The sequence below is a fragment of the Malaya genurostris genome, chromosome 3, assembly GCF_030247185.1.
Source record: "Malaya genurostris strain Urasoe2022 chromosome 3, Malgen_1.1, whole genome shotgun sequence".
Lineage (NCBI taxonomy): Eukaryota > Metazoa > Arthropoda > Insecta > Diptera > Culicidae > Malaya > Malaya genurostris.
This window is the reverse complement of record NC_080572.1, coordinates 296,453,754-296,473,434: the sequence shown is the minus strand read 5'-3', so window position 1 is coordinate 296,473,434 and position 19,681 is coordinate 296,453,754. Positions and strand designations below refer to the sequence as shown.

Sequence of the window (19,681 nt, the reverse complement as noted above, 5' to 3'; positions counted from 1 at the left end):
AGAAAACACAGCATGACAGGAAATGACGGTAAATATTTTTGGAAGTCAAACAGACAAAACAGAGAGTCAGACAAACGATTGACGAAGATCCCCAAGCATTCAGAACCGTTCTGCAGAGGAGTGATCCCGAACCAAGCAAATATCCACGCGTTTGCCATCGAGCAGCTCTAAGTCTGAGGCGGAAGCAGCCCGGTGCAAAGAAGTGAATCGTCTTGAATGATTGCACTGCGAACTGGGACTCAGCTGGGAGAAAGTTCCCCCGGAATGGTGCAAATAATGGCAGAATCGGAGGAGCAGACGGACAGACACTAGCTACCGAAAGGGGAAACGGAAATACTGCAATCAAAACATGATTTCCCAATTCCACTTTCCACGTTCGCCCAGCAGTGAGTGTACATTCAAAATATTTCGTGAATCAGAAAACACTGTAAGCAAGCAGCATTTCACAATTGTTGATCCGTGCGGATAGCACCGGGCGTTCTCCGGAACCGAATCCGGATGGGGTTGCCGAATCGACAAACAATCTATAAAAGAGAAATCTGTTGAGTCACTATAAACGTGCATGTATGCTCTAAAAATTGGACTCGTTCGAAACAAGAAAAATGAAATGTTTTGTGGAAGGCATTCTTGCATAATAAAAAATTACCTTCATGAATAAACGTTCCACTTTGCTGAGAGAGATGTTCATTTGATATGGATTCAACACGAAATTAGTTTCCGTTTCATCTTCTCACATAGCAAAATGAAAGGAGAGTAGTAGAGAAACTTTTTTTGCTATTTGTTGAATCCATTTTCAGGACTAGGAGAAATTAACTAGTTTGGTCTTGATCTAGTTTGAGTAGTTCTTAAAAGTTGCATGACTGATGCTAGGATCATACTGACACTAAGAATCCTTCCGGGTCGGGACTGAAATATTCGCCAACTGACTTGCAAGACCAGTGTCCTTTGCATTGAATTACCAACCCGGGTTGACAGTTTTACATGCAACCACTTAATTTGGTCGTGCATCACTCGAGATAAGCGCCCTAAAAGCAGCATGACTGTTGAACGAAGCAATAACAAAAATTCTCCATTAAAATTCCACACCATCGTTATCTGTTTGAAACACAGCGCAGTGTCTATCTAGTAAATGAGATTACTCTAATCTCATTTCGCGACAGTAGACACCAGTGCCGGTACGATTCTCTAACAGAGTACTGACCGTGCAAAGCAAAGCCTTGGTATTACATTCCTGCAGTGGAATTTGACGTTCTGTTTCAACAGACGTCGCAGCCGATTCAGAGTGCACAGAACCATTATATGGCTGGTGCTACGATCCTACTGACACTGCGAATCCTTCCAGGTCGGGGCTCGAACATACCGCAACTGGCTTATAAGACCAGTGCCCTATGCATTGAACCGCCAATCCGGGACAAACACAACCGACCGTGCAACAATCTTTATTACGATGATGTGCCATAATTATAAAACCGTTTATTAATCCACCTAGTGGTGGAATGATACCTTTCTAATGAACTTTAATGAAATTAGGACATTTTTTTTTGTTTCTAAATTAACATAACTTTAAAAACAGTCTTGTCAAGTTAATAAGAACGATGCTAAATCGTCGCACAAAATTCCGGTTTGAAATTTTAAACAAACTTTACCCTATAGTTCCAGAATCGGAAGTCGGACCCGAATGAAATTAAACAGCAACCTATGGAACTATAGGAACTTTCATTTGAGCCTAAGTTTGTGGAAATCGTCATCAAAATTATTCATAATTATTTGGGAGTTCAATCAACGTCACTATAATAATATTGAAAGGAAAGAGATTTTTCCCATTTTTTGTTGCGGACTGGTTTGAAACGTGGTTGTTGACTTTTGATAGTGTAGTGGAAGTTACACAAACCGTTCGATATTACATACAACTCACCTTTGAATGTTTAGGTGTCAGTTGTAATATTGAATGCTCCGAAAGTTTGATTTTCCTGAAAATTGAGGGAAGAACATTCTATGCCAATTCATTGATATGCAGAAGCGGTCAATATTCAGTACTGTCAATCCTTTGTCAATACGTCATTTCTATTTGAATGCACACGATTATTTATAGCATTGTCAAAATGCCGAGTGTTGATAATAGTATCGCCCCATGCGAGAGTCGCTAATCATTTTGATTTACAATAATATTGAGTTGTGTAGTCAGATTGCTCAAGTTAGTACATGAGCCAGCACACGAGTTAGCTCACGAGCCAGCACATGAACCAGAATACGATTGGACGGTTCTACGAAGCACACCACTCGATCTAGTAGCAACACCGAACACGAGCGTATGCTTCAGACTTCTATTGTGTGTTTTCTGCTAGTTCGCCCGTTTCGTATTTGAACGGACCACGAGCTCTATCGTAAAAATATTACAGAACACTCGTTTTCAATTGACCTGACATAGTTTGAAATGGTATCACATTTTCCCGATTCAGTAAAAGTTTTATTAATTTTCAATGATCCGATTGAAAATAATGAAGTAATTCAGCAAAGATTACTGAAAATTTCAGCATGAAAATCAGCTGTCAATTGGACAAGTTTTCGGAAATATGAGAAAACGAATTGATTCCTGCACATTTTTTATAAACATATTTTTATAAAATATTTTTTTCTTTCGTGCTTCTAATTTCAGCCATTTTATAAAATGGTAAGTTATTACAAAACTCTCAGGAACCAAAACGCTGACAATGATCGACGAAATTGTGTAAGTCGATGCTACATTTAGTATTATTCATCACTGGACAATATATCGAAACCATCCTCCAGCACTCATTAATAATTTTTCAGTAGAACTGATTTTACACCTTACGACGTTATTGTTTGTATGAATTATTCGTAATTTTTACGGAATGCCGTTACTGAATGATGAACTCTACCGAACTAATCTATATACATAAAAAAATGCAGAGATCATTCTTTGTAATCGCATCACGTAAGAACGGATGGATGGATTTACATGATTCTATTTTTTTTATGAGTTTTTACCTCCATTGGGTTCGTACATCAAAAAAATTAGGAAAACTTGCGAAAAGTTGGAAAAATCCATATTGTTGATTTGTATGGACTATGGAATTTTCCGTTGAATAGGTGTTTGGCACACTAATAGTTGCATAAGTGTTTGGTCGTCGAAGAAAAGAATACTAGATCGTTGAACAAATTTTTTGGCGCGCTACGAGTTGTTTCATGTGGAGATTACACATGCATACTTGATTCATGTTATTTGTCATTTCGAGTCACGTGCTTAATTGGAATCACAATTATTGCTTGCCAAATGACTCAATAACGGAATACATATGACTGTTCTAGAAAACTGCTGTAGGCAGGAGAAATGGAGTTAGATAAATAATATTGGTCATCGGGAGCGCGAGTTTAACCAATCAGAAAATTGTTGATTGAATCGATGAAAAGATTCTTCTGTAGAAGCGCTAATGTCAAACTTATACATTTTTCTTGCTTGCTGATGATTTAGCGCACATAATAAGTGGCCATTAGATATCAATGTTCAATATGATTATCATAATGGATTTATACCACCTTTTTATATTTCATATTCTGAGAAGAATGTTCAAATTGGCATAATCAATATCCAATTAAAATTTAAGCGACGTCTCTCTAAGCAACCAAAAGTTCCACAGTACCTGACAGGCCCGGGTTGGGTCTCAAGAGAGGGATCAAGGGAGGGTTCAAAAGAAGGGGGGCACTTGTTCAAGAGAGGGGGAGATTCAAGTAGGGTTGAATCTACAAGGGTGGGGAAGACGCACAAATTAGAAGGAAAAGTCAAATTATTCGCACTTTTGTATAATATGTACTCTATTGTTCATGGAACCTAATGTTGAAAAATCTTTCATTGGGTGGAGAGGGGGGAGGAGTGTAGTCGTTAAAACTCCTAATCCCCAACCCACCCTGCACACGGGCCTGGTAGCTGAACAATATTCACTTTATTAGAGCCCTAAACTACGCGTGGCACTTTTTGGCAACTTGAATATACAGAACAAGTTCTGAGAAAACTTCCTCGCTGCTTAAAAACTGTACAAGGAACTACTTCAAAGTTTATTCTGTTGCGTCGGGTGAACGTTCAAGTATTCCTTAAAACGGATTATTCAGAATGGTTTGTATGCTTTGTATGTATGTGTTAAGTTCATAAATACAAAATTCTGGTTAGTGAGCTTTTTTATCCATTACCGAAAGCAAGAATCACATCTGGAAGAGAAAGCGTGGCACCTTATATCCATTATGTCGAAGCCATTAGAGAGAGAGAGAGAGATTCTTTATTGACTCAAAAGATGGGATGACAATCTGTGCATTTGCTCAATTTTTTTTAAGAAGTATTCATATTTTCACATTAATTTTTGGTGATATTGCCATTTTCAGCTAAAGCGAATGTGTGTCGAATTCCGTTGATTGTGGGATAAGTAATCAGCAAAATAATAGAGATAAACGTTAACTACTTAGTCGTTTGACAATTCTGTTGTCCGAAAACATAAATCCGAACAAATAATTTTTGGGAGAGACGAAGTTCGACGGGTCAGCTAGTCTATATATATATAAAAATGCAGAGGCCATCCTTTGTAATCGCATCACTTAAGAACGGATGGACGGATTTACATGATTCTTTTTTGTTTGATCAGTTTTCACTCCCACCGGGTTTGTACATCAAAAAAATTAGGAAAATTCTCCGGAAAAGTGGGAAAAATCCATAAAGTTGTTTTGTATGGAAAATGGAATTTTCCGTTGAAAAAATCGTCTACGCTTGCTAGATCATCGATAGGTGTTTGGCGCATAACGAGTTGCATAAGTATTTGGCGGTCGAAGAAAGGAATACTAGATTGTTGAAAGAATCCGGTGGCGCGCAACGAGTTGTTTTGTGTGAAGTTTTCACATGCATATTTGGTTCATGTGATTCGTCATTCCGAGCCACGTACTTAATTGGGTATCAACATTATTGTTTGCCAAATGATTTAATGCTGGAACGCGTATAAGTGTTCTAGCTTTACCGTAAACAGTAATTGTGTGCAATGTAATCAGTTAGATGATTATTGTTGGCCATCTTAGGCGTGAGTTGAACAAATCACATTATAGAACGATTTTTGTACGAATCAATGATAGGACTCTGTTGTTTAAATAATGAGACAAACAAGGAGGTTTGCCTTGCATTTAGCATGCTGAATTTTATGCATTGACTCGAACGATAAGCTGAATATTGGTACAATCACTCCTCATGTTCACTCCGCTATAAAAGAAGAATTGCACATTATTTTCATATAAAACTTTCTGATATAGATTCTCGGTACCGAACTCCACCATTCGTTAATTGTAGGCTGGGTACTAGACATAATGATGTGGTGTCGACTAATGAGACGACTATTGATAAAACTATTAAACGAAAGCAGTGTTCATGTAAAAGTTAATGGACACAATATTTAAAAAAATGGTAACTTAAACTTTCGAATGTCCAAGAATTACTCATTTTATCTTTCGGTTTTTAAACAATATCAAACTAACTAGAGATTGTGAGAGAAGAAAGAATATGAAACTGAACTAAACTTTTACCTTCTACCAGAGGAGTCTAACATAGCGATGCGAAACATCCGAGTCTCTGATATGTCAAAAGTTTACTAAATAATTACTGACTGATCAGAAGTCATAAATTAAAAGTTTAAAATAGTTTAATTCATCGCAGCCAAGTAATCAGTAAAATAATAGAAAGATACATTAAGATATCACATGGATCAATAAGTCCCGAGACTAACAATAGAAACAACATTTTTTTTGCAAAGTTTTTTTATTCATCAACATAATCACCTTTTAGGATGTTACAATGGTTCCAACGTTTTTCCAATTTTTCATTACCATGTTTATAAAAAAATTATCTTTCGCTTCAAAATAAGCTTCAGTTTCAGCGATGACCTCCTCATTTGAGCCAAATCTTTTTTCCTGGAGCGTTTTTTTAAGATCAGGAAATATCCAGTAGTCACTGAGGGCTAAATCTGGCGAGTATGGGGGTGGGGAAGCAGATTTTTTTGCGATTTTCTCCTTCAAACGCACCAGTAAGTCAATATAATAATCAATGTTGATCGATTTACCTTTTTCGAGGTAGTCAATGAAAATCACGCCATGCGTATCCGAAAAAACTGACGCCATGACTTTGCCAGCTGACTGCTGCGTTTTCGGATGCTTCGGACGGCTTTCGCCAGCTGTGCGCCACTCAGATGACTGCCGCTTCGACTCTGGAGTGTAGTGATGTATCCATGTTTCGTCCATGGTCACGTAACGACGCAAGAAATCTTTTTTGTTGCGAGTAAATAGCGATAAACTGCTTTCTGAATCATCGACTCGTTGCTGTTTTTGTTCCATCGAAAGCAATCGCGGCACCCACTTGGAAAAAACCTTTTTCATGCTCAATTTTTCATGAAGGATAGTAAATACACTTCCATATGATATCTGTGTCATCTCAGCAATCTCACGGAGCTTCACTTTACGATCTTTCATTATAATTTTTGTCACTTCACTCACATTTTCCGGTGTAACGGCTGTTTCTGGTCCGGCGTAACAGCTGTTTCTGGTCGGATCGACTTAAAATTTTGACCCGTTTCAAGCAAATGTTAGTACTCTAGAAAGAGTTACTGGTTTACCACGAGCGCCATCTCTGCTTTAGTCTCGGGACTTATTGATCCATGTGTTATATGTATTCATATATGCATAGCAACCAGTTTATCAAAGCAGCTTGAACGATTGAGTTTCAAACAATCCTTTTTAACAATAATTTATTCTCAAATGAATGTTAAACCCAACGTTTTGGATGAAATATCAGTTTTGATCAATGTTTCACCAACGTTTGATGGAAAATTATTTAGATTTATGAATGTAGATTTAAATCCCCTAACAAAACAGTTAGCAATACTGCTTCAATGCATTTGTATTGGATTACACTACACAAAATAAACAAAACTAAATATTTTCTGTAACAAAAGTAGTTTTCAGGGAAAAAAAATAGTTTTACGACAACATTTCATATCCATTACCTTCCGCGTGTTAAATTAAAGGTTCCTATTCCGCGGGTTTACTTATAGAAGGTACGTAACCCGGGTAGAAGTGATTTGCAAACCAATACCAAATTCTGTTATTAAAATCAAACATCTCAATGGTAGAAATTAACATTATTTAGTTTGAAATAAGAGTTAAAATATCAAAAATAATAACAAAGCCTGCATGAGAAAATAGTAACAAAATAAAAAATTCTGTCATTGTAATATCAAACCAAGAACAAAATATTTGTAGAAAATGAATTTTTCAATTATTTTATATTCTAGCATTTAGAATATAGTAATATCTTAAATATTTCTTTTATCTGATTCTGATGCAGTTTATTCAATGGCAGTTTATTTGAAGATAGAACTACTGGATCAATCTACTTAATGAAATTAAAATGGCTCATCAATAACGAAATAAGATATTATAACTAATTTTGATGCTGAACAGATATTGTACAATGTCTTGATCCCTTGATGAAATATCACGAACATATCAAGTATCGCTATGACAACACAGAAACATCAAGCCAAGATATGATGGTAAAATTTGTTATTATTTTGACCTTTGTTTGCTATTTACACCTACCCGGGAAATCTTTATATCGCAATAATTTCTGCAAGAGGAAATCCGTGTAGCAATGTGTTTGTTGCTAATCAAATGTGTTAGTGGAAGTAAGCTGAAACTGAAATAATTTTACACGAGTAGTTTTAAGGAAAACGGAAGAGTTTTAGACTAAGATTTTCGTTTTTCTTGAATTGCAATTTTAAGCAGAATGAACTGATTGGTTTATTTTTCAAGCATATGGAAGATTTATTGATTAAAATCAGGAAAAGAAATGCCGTAATTTGTTTTTACGCACACATTGTTGATATTACTCATACGCTTGCAAAGAGTCTTGCTCCTCAACAGCATAAGACGTTTGACAATCCTACTGTCCGAAAACATAAATTCAAAAAACAAATTTAAGACGAGACGAAGTAGCAAATAAAACTGTTACTGAACTGATTACCGAAGCTTCAGCTGTTTGGAGGTCAGTAATAATTTTACCGACATCCGTAAAAATTAGTTGGTGTGTACTGTATTTTCAGATGAGCAATCCTAATTCGGTGAAATGGATCATTCGAGGGGAACAGTTTTCGGTGAGCTGTCTTTCAACGAAATGCTAAATGGCTTTCGGTAAAACGGTTCTCGACGAAACGATCAGCTCCCGTTTTTCCTAGCCTAGGGATTTACGCGGTTGAAATTTGGGTGTCTTGTAATTGAATAAACTTCGCGGAGAAAACCACTCCGGTGCGGTGGCAAATTATAAGCAACTAGTGCTCAAATAGTTAGGAGAGAATACTATGGGTATGATCTGAACGAAAAAAAAATCGATCACAAAACAATGCAATTCTTCGAGCTGTCATCACGTTGCTTTGTGCTACCCGCAAAAATGGAACTGTTTTGCATTTGATACCGTCGACGTGGCGTAATTTACCTGACAATGGCATCTGATTGACTTATGAATTTGTACCGGATGCGGAACTCGAACGGTGTCCCGGCCTGCATCGGCGCATGAAAAACCTGAAAAGAGGATTAAAAGAACAAACACACACACATGGATGAGATTAGATTAGACGCACATTCAAATTGAGAAGGATAAAAGAAGAAGAAAAAAATTGACCCGGAATCTTTGTGCGCCGGAAGGACGAGTAAATCGAACGCATAACGAGAAAGGCAGCCACGTGTGCAAAGAAATTACCGGCTTCCGTATTCAGAGCAATGAAACAGAGCGGTACTGCACATGGCGGTATGTAAGATCTGTTCCCATTTTGACTGTCGGATGAGAAACTTTTTGCCGTGGAGACATGTGCAATGTTTAAATTAAACAGTGCGGAACGAGGTTTCATGAATGTTCAAACAACCATGCGTCTCCATTAGTGTTACTGTTCTATGGAGGCGCATAGTAATTTGTTTGCTCTGTTCGGAAATTCCACACCGCACTGTTAATACTGGAAGCGAAATTATTCCATCATTTTTTGTCCGTTCGCTCTTTCCGCAAAGCCAGTGTTCAAGCGAAACAAAAAAGATTAAAATTCCTTGAGCCACCCGGTTTCAATTCGAAAATCACCTGCGCGATATCGACGACGGTGGGGAAGGTAAGGCTGCTGTCGTGCCTTACCGGAACGAGACAGAAATGATCCGAAATGAACCGGACAGAGACGGGCTCTGGTTTCACTACTCGTTGAGCCATTCGTCGTCGTCGACAGGAGAGAAGAAAAAAAATGCATATTCATGATGATCAAATGAGAATTTATGGTACGACACACCGTTGCTGTTAGAACGGGCCGGGAAGTTGAGGGAGACAGAGGAGACACACGCGGGTCGAACTCCGACATCGCCCCGAATGATGATGATGCTCCGAGTGTTTACTGCCGGAGAAGCTCCAGACGAAAAGTGGCCCATCGTTGAAGGGTGAGTGAAATTGAAAACTCCGGGCTTCGTGTTATTTTTCAGGCTACGTGTCGTACGTATGTGTGAGGACTGCTACCTGTCGTAAATGGAAAGCATGTAAATTTGGATATGAATTATGCCTCCTCCAGAAAAAAAAAAACGAAAAGGTAAATTCACTGCGACGTGATCTCTTTTTGAAAGCATCAAAAGGATGAATATTCGTGGAAAAAATGGGAATTTGAATATTTCAAATCCAAAAATGGTGAAACTTCCAATCTTCAGTCTCGCTGCAATGCATGACCAAAACGTCGTCGTTTGGTTCTCAGGCTAGCAGCGAACTGTATCAAATTAGAAAATTATTCCTAGTTTATTTTTACTATTGCTGCTACGCGAAGGTCCCTGTTTACCGGAGCCATTTTGCTGACAGCGGCAGCAGCAGCAACGAACCGATAGTTAGTGAGAAATAAACGAATTTCCCAGCAAGCAAATGTTTACATTCGAAATTAATGACGATTCCTGATAGAGTTCAATCGATGAAGCAAATGTTGAACTAATTGAATACCGCGTTCCATCGAACGGGGGAAAATATTTGCTCACAATATTCGGGACACATTCGGCGGACAGCCCTCGGTGGAAAATTTTAGCGTTCATACTCTGAAAGCGTAGCTTTTTGGTTGTTAAGTTAATATTATTTTTTCTTTCGAATATCCTGTTCCTGGAAGTGACACTTTCTAATTATTAAACCAAGCGACAGACATTTGCTTATATGTTTGCTGTCGCTTGATTTTAATTGCAGAGCATGTTCGGAACGGTACCCGTTCCTAGGAGTGCACCTCGAGGAAACACCCCACAATAAAACACTGCACACTGCAGCCGGGTGCAGGTTTCTCATGAATGAAATTGCTTTGCTTTGCTTTGCATGTCAAATCCCTTAACATATTCTGGAGTTGAGTTTGACGGAAGTGAAAAGTTTTACCCGTACCAGAGTAGTTCGTTTGGGTTGTTGAAATGTTTGAAACGAATATGGTTGAGGTGAAGTTGAAAGTCGAACGAAAGCTGATGTATATTTTCGATATAGGGGACAAATAATTTGGAAAATGACAGCTTATAAATCAAGGACACGAGCAATCAGAGTAATTGAAATATGAGAGCAATGAGCGACAAAATTCAAATATTTGCAATTGGCACAGTTAAAATCGAAAGTTTCAATTATATATTTTTGCTGTTCCAAGCAGAACTTTCTTCATCGGAATACTATGAAAAAACTGGCAAGTGATTTATATCATAGCCTTTCCACATGTCAATGTTGGTATTATCATTCACCAAAAATTAAAAATCATCTGTCATCACCGATAATAATCGTCGGTGATTATCGTTTACAAAATCATCAGCGATCATGATAACGATTTTGTGAGATTGATATTGGAGCAGCATTATCGCTGCTGATCAGTGTTGCGTAGCACTTCGGCTGAAAAGTTCGTAAAGCTTGCTTCAAATAGAATTGGAACAAAGACAATTTCCTGTATTTCTGTTATTTATTATTGTATTCAAGATCTTTTTTTATACAAATGTAGCGTTTTCATCATACTTTTACGAAAAAATACGGATAAAATTATTCGTCACGGTTTTGAAGGAATTCTCCAATTTTTCCTGTAACACGGCTCAGTAGGCGGCGCACACCTTCTTCGTCCATCGTTTTAGCTATCTTATTCCACCAGGTCGTCATCTGATTGATGTCTTTGACAACGTTTCCCTTTGCCTTGAGTCTCCTCTTCATGATTGCCCAGTATTTCTCAATAGGGCAAAACTGGGGGCAGTTGGGTGGGTTAAGGTTTTTCGAAACAAACTGGACCCCTTTCTCTGCATACCATTCTTGAACGACTTTGCTGTAATGACAGCTTGCCAAATCTGGCCAAAACATTACAGGATGGTCGTGGGATCGAATGAACGGCAAAATTCGTTTTTGGAGACACTCTTTTTGGTATAGTTCCGATGTCATTGTCTTATTTGTAACGAAAACTTTCGTTTTTTGCGGCAGCTGAAAATGCCCGGCCAAATCATAAATTTTCTTGCAAATTTGTCGGCAAAAAAAAATTTAAATTTGGCTGGAACATCCCCCGAGCCGCTGCCAAGTAAAATTTTTGACCTGGGATTTGACCGAAGTCAGCCTTGACACAGGTTCCATCGTCCATCAGAAGACACCCGTTGAACTTGGTCAGCACCTGGTCATATAGTTTCCGAGCACGAATTTTGACCACACTATTCTGTTTCATGGTCCGATTTGGCTGTTTGCTAGCTCGATACGACTTGATTCCTTCCCGGAGTCGAGTTCTCCTCACGGTACTATGGGCAGCACCGAATTTTCTGGCCAAATCACGGTCCGACAGATTAGGATTCCTCTTAATCGTCTTCAAAATCTTTCCACGCAATTTCCGGTCGTCAGTTCGACTCCGACGATCGGCTTGAGGCTTCCGAATCGTCGTCAATGTTTTCTTATACCGTTTGATAACGCGCCATACGGTATTTCTGGGCAATTTCAGCTGTTTATCTAGCCTAGATGCAGACTACAATGGATTTTCCAAATAACTATGCACAATCTTTTTTCCTTCTTTCTGCTTCCATGCTGATTGTTTACAAAGTACAGTCGATTTTCGGAATGTCAAAAATCATACGTGAAGCTGACAAAATTCCCGACACGTGGGCGCCAAGAGCTTCCAAATCCGTCCACCAGGAGCGCCACAATATGAGCAAAAATTTGTTCCAATTCTAAATGAAGCAAGCTTTATCATTTAATAGAAACACACATTTTTTTGCCAAAATTCGTTTTTATTATTCAACATAATTGCCATCAGAGGCGATACAGCGATTATAGCGATCTTCCAACTTTTCGATACCATTTTTGTAGTACGATTTGTCCTTTGCCTCAAAATAGGCCTCAGTTTCAGCGATTACCTCTTCATTGCTTCTAAATTTTTTACCAGCGAGCATTCTCTTGAGGTCTGAGAACAGGAAAAAGTCACTGGGGGCCAAATCTGGAGAATACGGTGGATGAGGGAGCAATTCGAAGCCCAATTCGTTCAATTTCAGCATGGTTTTCATCACTCATCAAGCCATTTTTTGGTATCTGCGGCACTTTTTTTCATCAAAAAGTAGTGTTTCATCAACACACGAAATTTCTTTTTTTCCATTTTTTCACAATTACAAAAGTAGCTTCACTCAAAATGCAATATCTCCCAAACTAATAATCAGACAGCTGTCAAATTTATACACGTATCTTTCGAAGGTTGGTACTAACTGAAAATGGTATGGAATTAATTCTAGTGGCGCCCTCTCATAGAAACGATACGAGCTTTTCAGCCGATCTGTTAATTATCACCTACACGGAACGACCGAAATTAGCTCAGCGCCTAATTCGTATTTCTATTTTTGAATTAGTTGATTTTAACAACAAAATTTCCAAAATAACTATAAAATTAGTTAAAATTGAGAATTTATTTGCTGAAAAAAAACCCTTTATTTTAGAGAATGTGTTTAGTTGGCGAATATTCTGGACACAAACCAGCAATATCTCAATCTAACACGAAATTCTCATTGACAACTAATTTTGATTTTAAAATCAGAAAATTTGTTTCTATTTATCTATCACCAGTTTATTAGCCACAAAATTCATGAGAAGTGTCAAAACAAAATAATCCAATAAAAAGCTAAAAGGGACAGTCTTGTTGAAACTGCTTGCAAATTGTTTAGATGTTTTACGCATGTGTTACGATATATCCATATATAAATTTCTAAACCGGTATGTAAAAATGACGTAAACTGTTAGTGGAAAGTGTATTTATTCAGAATTTGTGCGCATTTGAAGCGATTGTGCGTAATAATGTTTTTACGCGGAACAGTGAATTGAGTTTCGAATGCTGCACTCTAATTGTACATGTCAAATGATGTTTTTTTGTATCTTCCAACCTTCCGGGTCACGCCGTTAGATGTACTACTTGAATTCGGTTTTTATTTTCCGAGTGCTCAAAGTTTTCAGTGAGAGAGTCGATTTCGCGAAGTCGAATGAAGAAAACAGCGATTTAGAAGAAAAATGTTCAAAAAGAAGTTTATGTTTCGCTTATGTCTTTTTCTCCAATACAACATCGTATTTATAGCTGCCAATATAGAAAAGACAACCGCGACTGAAATTTTTTTCGGTAGTAGTGTGCCATCTAGTGGCTAGTAGTCATTACGGTGCGTTATTTCGGCGACAGAGCGCCATATAGCTGCAAATTGCAGAAACCAATTCAACCATTTATGTTGGTTTAAAACAACGTTTTATTTCTCTAGTTCAACTAAAAAATTAGTTGAATGGATATGAAGTGTGCCTTAGCTAAGAAATGACAATTGGTGAATTCAACTAAAAAACGTGATTAATCCACCTAGCAGTGAGATGATACCTTTTTTTATCAATACGCATGGGTTTTTGCATGGATATTCTTAGGTGTTTTAGTCAGTGTTGGTGATTGCCGAAAATTTCACAGAAGCTGCTATATTGCTATCTATATTGTATACAACATTTTCAATCCGGTAGAAGATGCTACAAGAACTCGAGTCTCTCAATGCATGAACCGCGAGAGAATTTTTCTACATTCCTTCGCTCCACTTCATACTCTGAGTATTTCTCGGCCCTTAAAAAAAATTGCAGTCTGATAATGATCGCCGCTGTGTGGAATTTACCAAGAGAGAATCGCAAGTTGACAATTATCGCAGAAAATCGAATCGATGATTCGACTTGATGATTCTCATACTAGGTTGCAATATTTCATAACCCTTGTGTGGAGCATTCACATACATTTTCATAGACACAACTTATACAAAGATTATATGCACATAGTTAGAATAAGCGGCAATAGTAAAATGATTCTATCGCAATTATCAACTGCCTGTATAGAATCGGATCGCGAAACGAGAATAAGCAACCGTTTGTTGCTTTAGAGAGGATCCCCACAGCAGCGTGCTAACCTTTGATTCTCGGAAATGTCATCGAGAGAAATTCGCTCTCGCACTGGTGTCGATTCTATGTTAAATGAGCCATGCCGGGTTTTTTGTTGTTGCGATGATTTCCAACTCTCTTTGATGGCACTGATTCAATCGGTGAAGAGTTGCCAGCGAACGTTCTTTGATACGATAAAAGCCATCCTTGGTTTTAGTTCTCATGACATTATTTTAATTATCGTCGTTTTAAACGGCAAATTGAGATTTTAATCACTCATTACCCTGTAATGCCGAAACTGCAAAACATATCGAATTTCAATCTCAGCGTGCGACAATCGATTGAACATTCCATGAGATGTCGAAGTAAGTTCCACTTTAGAGTTTTTCGTCATTATTTATGGTACTTCCAGAGCCGGTATTCAGGAATTAGCATAGCCCAAAATGATTCGAATGGCCATAAATTATTACGCCAAACAATTTACATGAAATTTATAAACTCATCATCTGTAATTCCAGAATCGGATAAAATTCACCAATTTTGTATGGGACCTTAAGTCCTGTAATATTTGTTCTTGAAGTTCGATTTGGTCTTTTTTGAGAAAATGATTGAGCTTCGAGAATCGATTCGATACTGGAACTGGAATTCTAAAATCGGTGTAGCCGAAATCAGTTAAATTCACCTGAGCAGTGTGTAGACATCTTTGAGAAATTGAAGCGCGAATTAAAATTTGGGGGTACATTCCGAATCCAAAAACGAATACCGCTCAAACTGAAATAAATTTATTTGGTAATCGACTATCCAAATCTGCAAACCCGATAAACCTGATTAATTTATGTGAAATGTAATTCAAGAACCTTGTTTGGGAGTATACGACTTTTCATATGAATCTGAGTTTGTAGAAAACGGTTTAACCATCTCCGAGCAAACTGAGTGAAATTATTTGTCACACACGCATTTGCTGATCTCGACGAACTGAGTCGTATGGTATATGGAAGTCATGTTCTTCCAGCATTTATTGCTGTAAATAGTTTAAATCAATATAATTATGGAATTACTTCCAACTCGATAATGCTGGTATCATCTGGTTTACATATGCCATATTCGAAAGATTATGTTGCCAAAAATGAACCGTGCTAAAATTGGTCCGAGGCAAATTGTCATAAAAAAGGATGCTGTACACAGTCTTTTTGGTACTTAGAAACAATTATATGTAACAGTATAAAAAATCATGTTTCATGTTGCTCCCAAGCATTGCTTTTTCATACAGCGCTCAAAATTCCTTCTACTGGAATAAGGCTTACACAAAAATATCGATATCTCCGTTAAAAATGGACGGATTTTAACAATCTATGGCTTGTTGGATAGGTATTACGGAGCGAAATCTAAGTCTAAAAACATATTCCGTTTTCAAGGTCGAATGTGACAGATACTGTCAAAAAAAATGTGACAGATACTGTCAAAAAATGAAAATTTTGACATAAAACTTCGTATAACTCAAAAACTAAACATCCGATCTCAAAACCATTCAATAGCGTTTTGGGTGACGGGGAGACCTTTCATTTGCGACTAGTTTGATTAAAATCGGTCCAGCCATCTCTGAGATCTCGACCTCTTAGTTGACAACACACATACAGACACACACACACACACACACACACACACACACACACACACACACACACACACACACACACACACAGACATTTGCTCAGTTCGTCGAGCTGAATCGATTGGTATATGACATTCGGCCCTCCGGGCCTCGGAAAATTTTTCGAAAGTTTGAGCGAATTCTATACCTATTTTTTATATATATAAAAAAAGGCAAACATAGCCATTTCAATAAATATTTTATTATTATCAAGGAAATTAGAATTAAAAAATCTAAATTAGCAAAAGTAAGATTTTTTCAGTTGTCTCAAAAAATAACTAACTAAAATCAGAAAATCAACTAATTTTTTCGCCAAAATGCTGATATCGGTCTTTCCGTGTAGTCAAATTTCGCCGCTATGTATAATAGTAAACAAATTCACACATAACTCTGAATGATCATTCTCACGATTATCAGCCAAGTAGCGATTTTTACTAGCAGACAATGTGCAATGCAAATACAGCGAAAAACAAACTTTCTGAATATTGATTCTAGAGACAAAGGACTTTGGTTTAATCCCACAATTGGTTTACTCTCATGGTCTAATTATATTAAAACCAAATAATCGTTATTTAGTATGAATTTGATTAATATGTGTAACAGAAGTGCAGGATTATGCGCAGCGTTCACAACCAACCCTCTGCTAATAAGCAATGCACTATGGTCCGAAACGGGAAATTAGCGTGACAAAAATATTTTCACAATTAAATATTAGTTTTTTTGTAGTTGGTGTCTTCACAAAAGTTGTTTGTAAACAAATGCCGCTCCTTTTGATGAAGAACTAGGGTGGTCCTCATTTAGATTGAAATCTGATATTTAACTTTCTTAATTGAACTCAAAAATGATTTTATTGTACAAGAAAGTTGTAGGAAATTTTATTTTGAGCTACTTTGTTGAAAAAAGCACCGCTCTAGCTCTTCATTTGATCGAGTTACATCAATTTTCCCCAGTAAAAGTAGGGTGGCTACTAAAAAATCACTTTTTTTGTTCTAACTTTTTCGTGAAACGTTCTACGGAAAAGTTGTCTTCAGAAGAATTGTTGGACTAATTATTGCGCACAATTTTGATCAACCAAGCTTTTTCATATGTGCTACCAGTAAAAAGTTATGATTGTTTATTCATCAAAAACTAGTCAAGCTTCAAATATCAATATTCATTAGATGCCAGATCGATAAAAATGTATCCTATGCGGTTCCTGAAAGGTCATAATATAAGTAAAAATTTAAGTTATTTTACAGGCTATTCGGTACACAAGTGGATAAGAAAGAAGGGCCAGTGTCATAGGCGTCTTGGCACGATGTGGATAAAAATATTTGCATTTCACTAACTTGCACCAGCTTGTTGGAATGGTTGTCGAAATCATGAAAATTTCTGTTCATAGATTCATCATGGGCAACTAGTTCGGAATAATCATATTACACAGTATCTCTAATCCTCAGTTGCTCAAACTCAATTGAAATAATTATTTTGGTAATAAATTGATTAAAATTGTTCTGCAATCTATTTTCGGCTGTAGTTTTTGTGTGTCTCATTTTTCGAAAGGGCAATGTATGGAACACTTGTAGAACTAATTTGATATTATTGTTTTGCTGGAAAAAGTATGTTGATACGTTGAGGCGTTTAAGAGTTATGCAATGTTTTTCAGTTTTTCGAAGGTATTTTTAAAACTAATTTAAATAAGTTAAAAAATAACACCCTTCCAATTTCCTCTTAAATTTTTACTTATATTATAACCTTTTAAGAACCGCATAGGATACATTTTTATCGATCTGGCATCTAATGAATATTGATATTTGAAGCTTGACTAGTTTTCGATGAAAAAACAATCATAACTTTTTACTGGTAGCTCATATGAAAAAGCTTCGTTGAGCAAAATTATGCGCAATGATTGGTTTAACAACTGTTCTGAAGACAACTTTTCCGTAGAACGTTTCAAAAAAAGTGATTTTTCAGGAGCCACCCTACTTTTACTGGGGAAAATTAATGTAACTCGATCAAATGAAGAGCTATAGCGATGCTTTTTCAACAAAGTAGCTCAAAATAAAATTTCCTACAACTTTATTGTACAATAAAATCATTTTTGAGTTCAATTAAGAAAGTTAAATATCAGATTTCAATCTAAATGAGGACCATCCTAGTAACATTTTCCATCAAGAGGAATGCCATTTGATTATAAACAACTTTTGTGAAGACACCAACTACAAAAACTAATATTTAATAGTGAAAATATTTTTGTCACGCTAATTTCCCGTTTCGGACCATAGTGCATTGCTTATTAGCAGAAATCAAATTCATACTAAGTAGCGACTATTAGGTTTTAATATAATTAGACCATGAGAGTAAATCAATTCTGCGATTAAAACAAAGTCTTTTGTCTCTATAATCAATATTCAGAAAGTTTGTTTTTCGCTGTATTTGCATTGCACATTGTCTGCTAGTGAAAATCGCTACTTGGCTGATAATCGTGAGAATGATCATTCAGAATTATGCGTGAATTTATTTATTATTATATTTAACGGCGATATTTGACTACTTGTTAATTACACAACACTGATCAGCAGCGATAATGCTGCTCCAATATCAATTTCACAAAATCACACGATTTTCGTTATCATGATCGATGATGATTCTGTGAACGATAATCACCGACGACTATTATCGGTGATGACAGATGATTTTTGATTTTTTGGAGAATGATAATGAAGCCGCATTACCACATACATTTGCTTGGTAGATACACCTATGCAATTGCTTTTATGTTTAGCGGCTAATAGTCAACAAGTTTCTGCGGGAACTCCGTTCTGAGGTTCACGAATCAATCTTTATTCAAGAGAACAATAATAATCAAAATCAATTTATTCAAAAAGTACAATTTTAGGTCAACAAAATGGGCGTTAACGTATAATCATTTGTGTTTATTTTAAATCAATTCTAATTATAATATTAAGACAATTGCAGGAAACGGCGAAATGACTCTGATCCCTTTAAATCATGCGGTGCCTAGGCGGAGTTATCAGCTATTAAGGAGTGTGTCGAAAAGTAGTTAGCAACATTGATTACAAAACAAAAAAGCAAAAAAAACATATTTTGACATCAGTTTTCGATATATTGAAGAAAATTTCATTTTTATGCATTTCACTGATTATATTGAAGAAAATCCTAGTTTCGGTGAAACGCTCGCACTTTGGACTTGACATAAATTCTGCACAGTTACTTTTGTGACTTTCCTGGTGGCAGCTGTCAAGTTTTTTTTAACTCCTGCATATTTTGGGACACTGTACCTTCCTTCCGAAAGTGCCGCTTGACAATTGCCCAATACCTTCCAATTGGCCGAAAATCCAGGCAGTTCGGTGGGTTGAGGTCCTTTTTCACGAATTGTACATCATTTTTTGACAACCACGGTTGAACGGAGTTGGCGTAGTTGGCTGAAGCCAAATCCGGCCAGAAGAGAGGAGGAGCCTTATGCTTTCTGTAAAGTTGCAGCATTCTCTTCTTCAAACATTTTTCCTCATACATCTTGGCGTTAATTGTGCCCTTCGTGAAGGAAATCGACGATCGCAAACCACAGG

At 36.9% G+C, this 19,681-nt stretch overlaps 1 protein-coding gene across 2 annotated transcripts in view; it reads right to left on the bottom strand.

Moving 5' to 3' along the window:
• Positions 1-19,681, bottom strand: part of LOC131435237 (uncharacterized) — a 401,022-nt gene that overhangs the window by 138,717 nt on the left and 242,624 nt on the right. For both annotated transcript variants that reach the window (XM_058602906.1, XM_058602907.1), the window contains exon 7: positions 8,534-8,619. In XM_058602906.1, the coding sequence (XP_058458889.1) occupies positions 8,534-8,619 (86 nt within the window). The remainder of the gene's footprint in view (positions 1-8,533; positions 8,620-19,681) is intronic.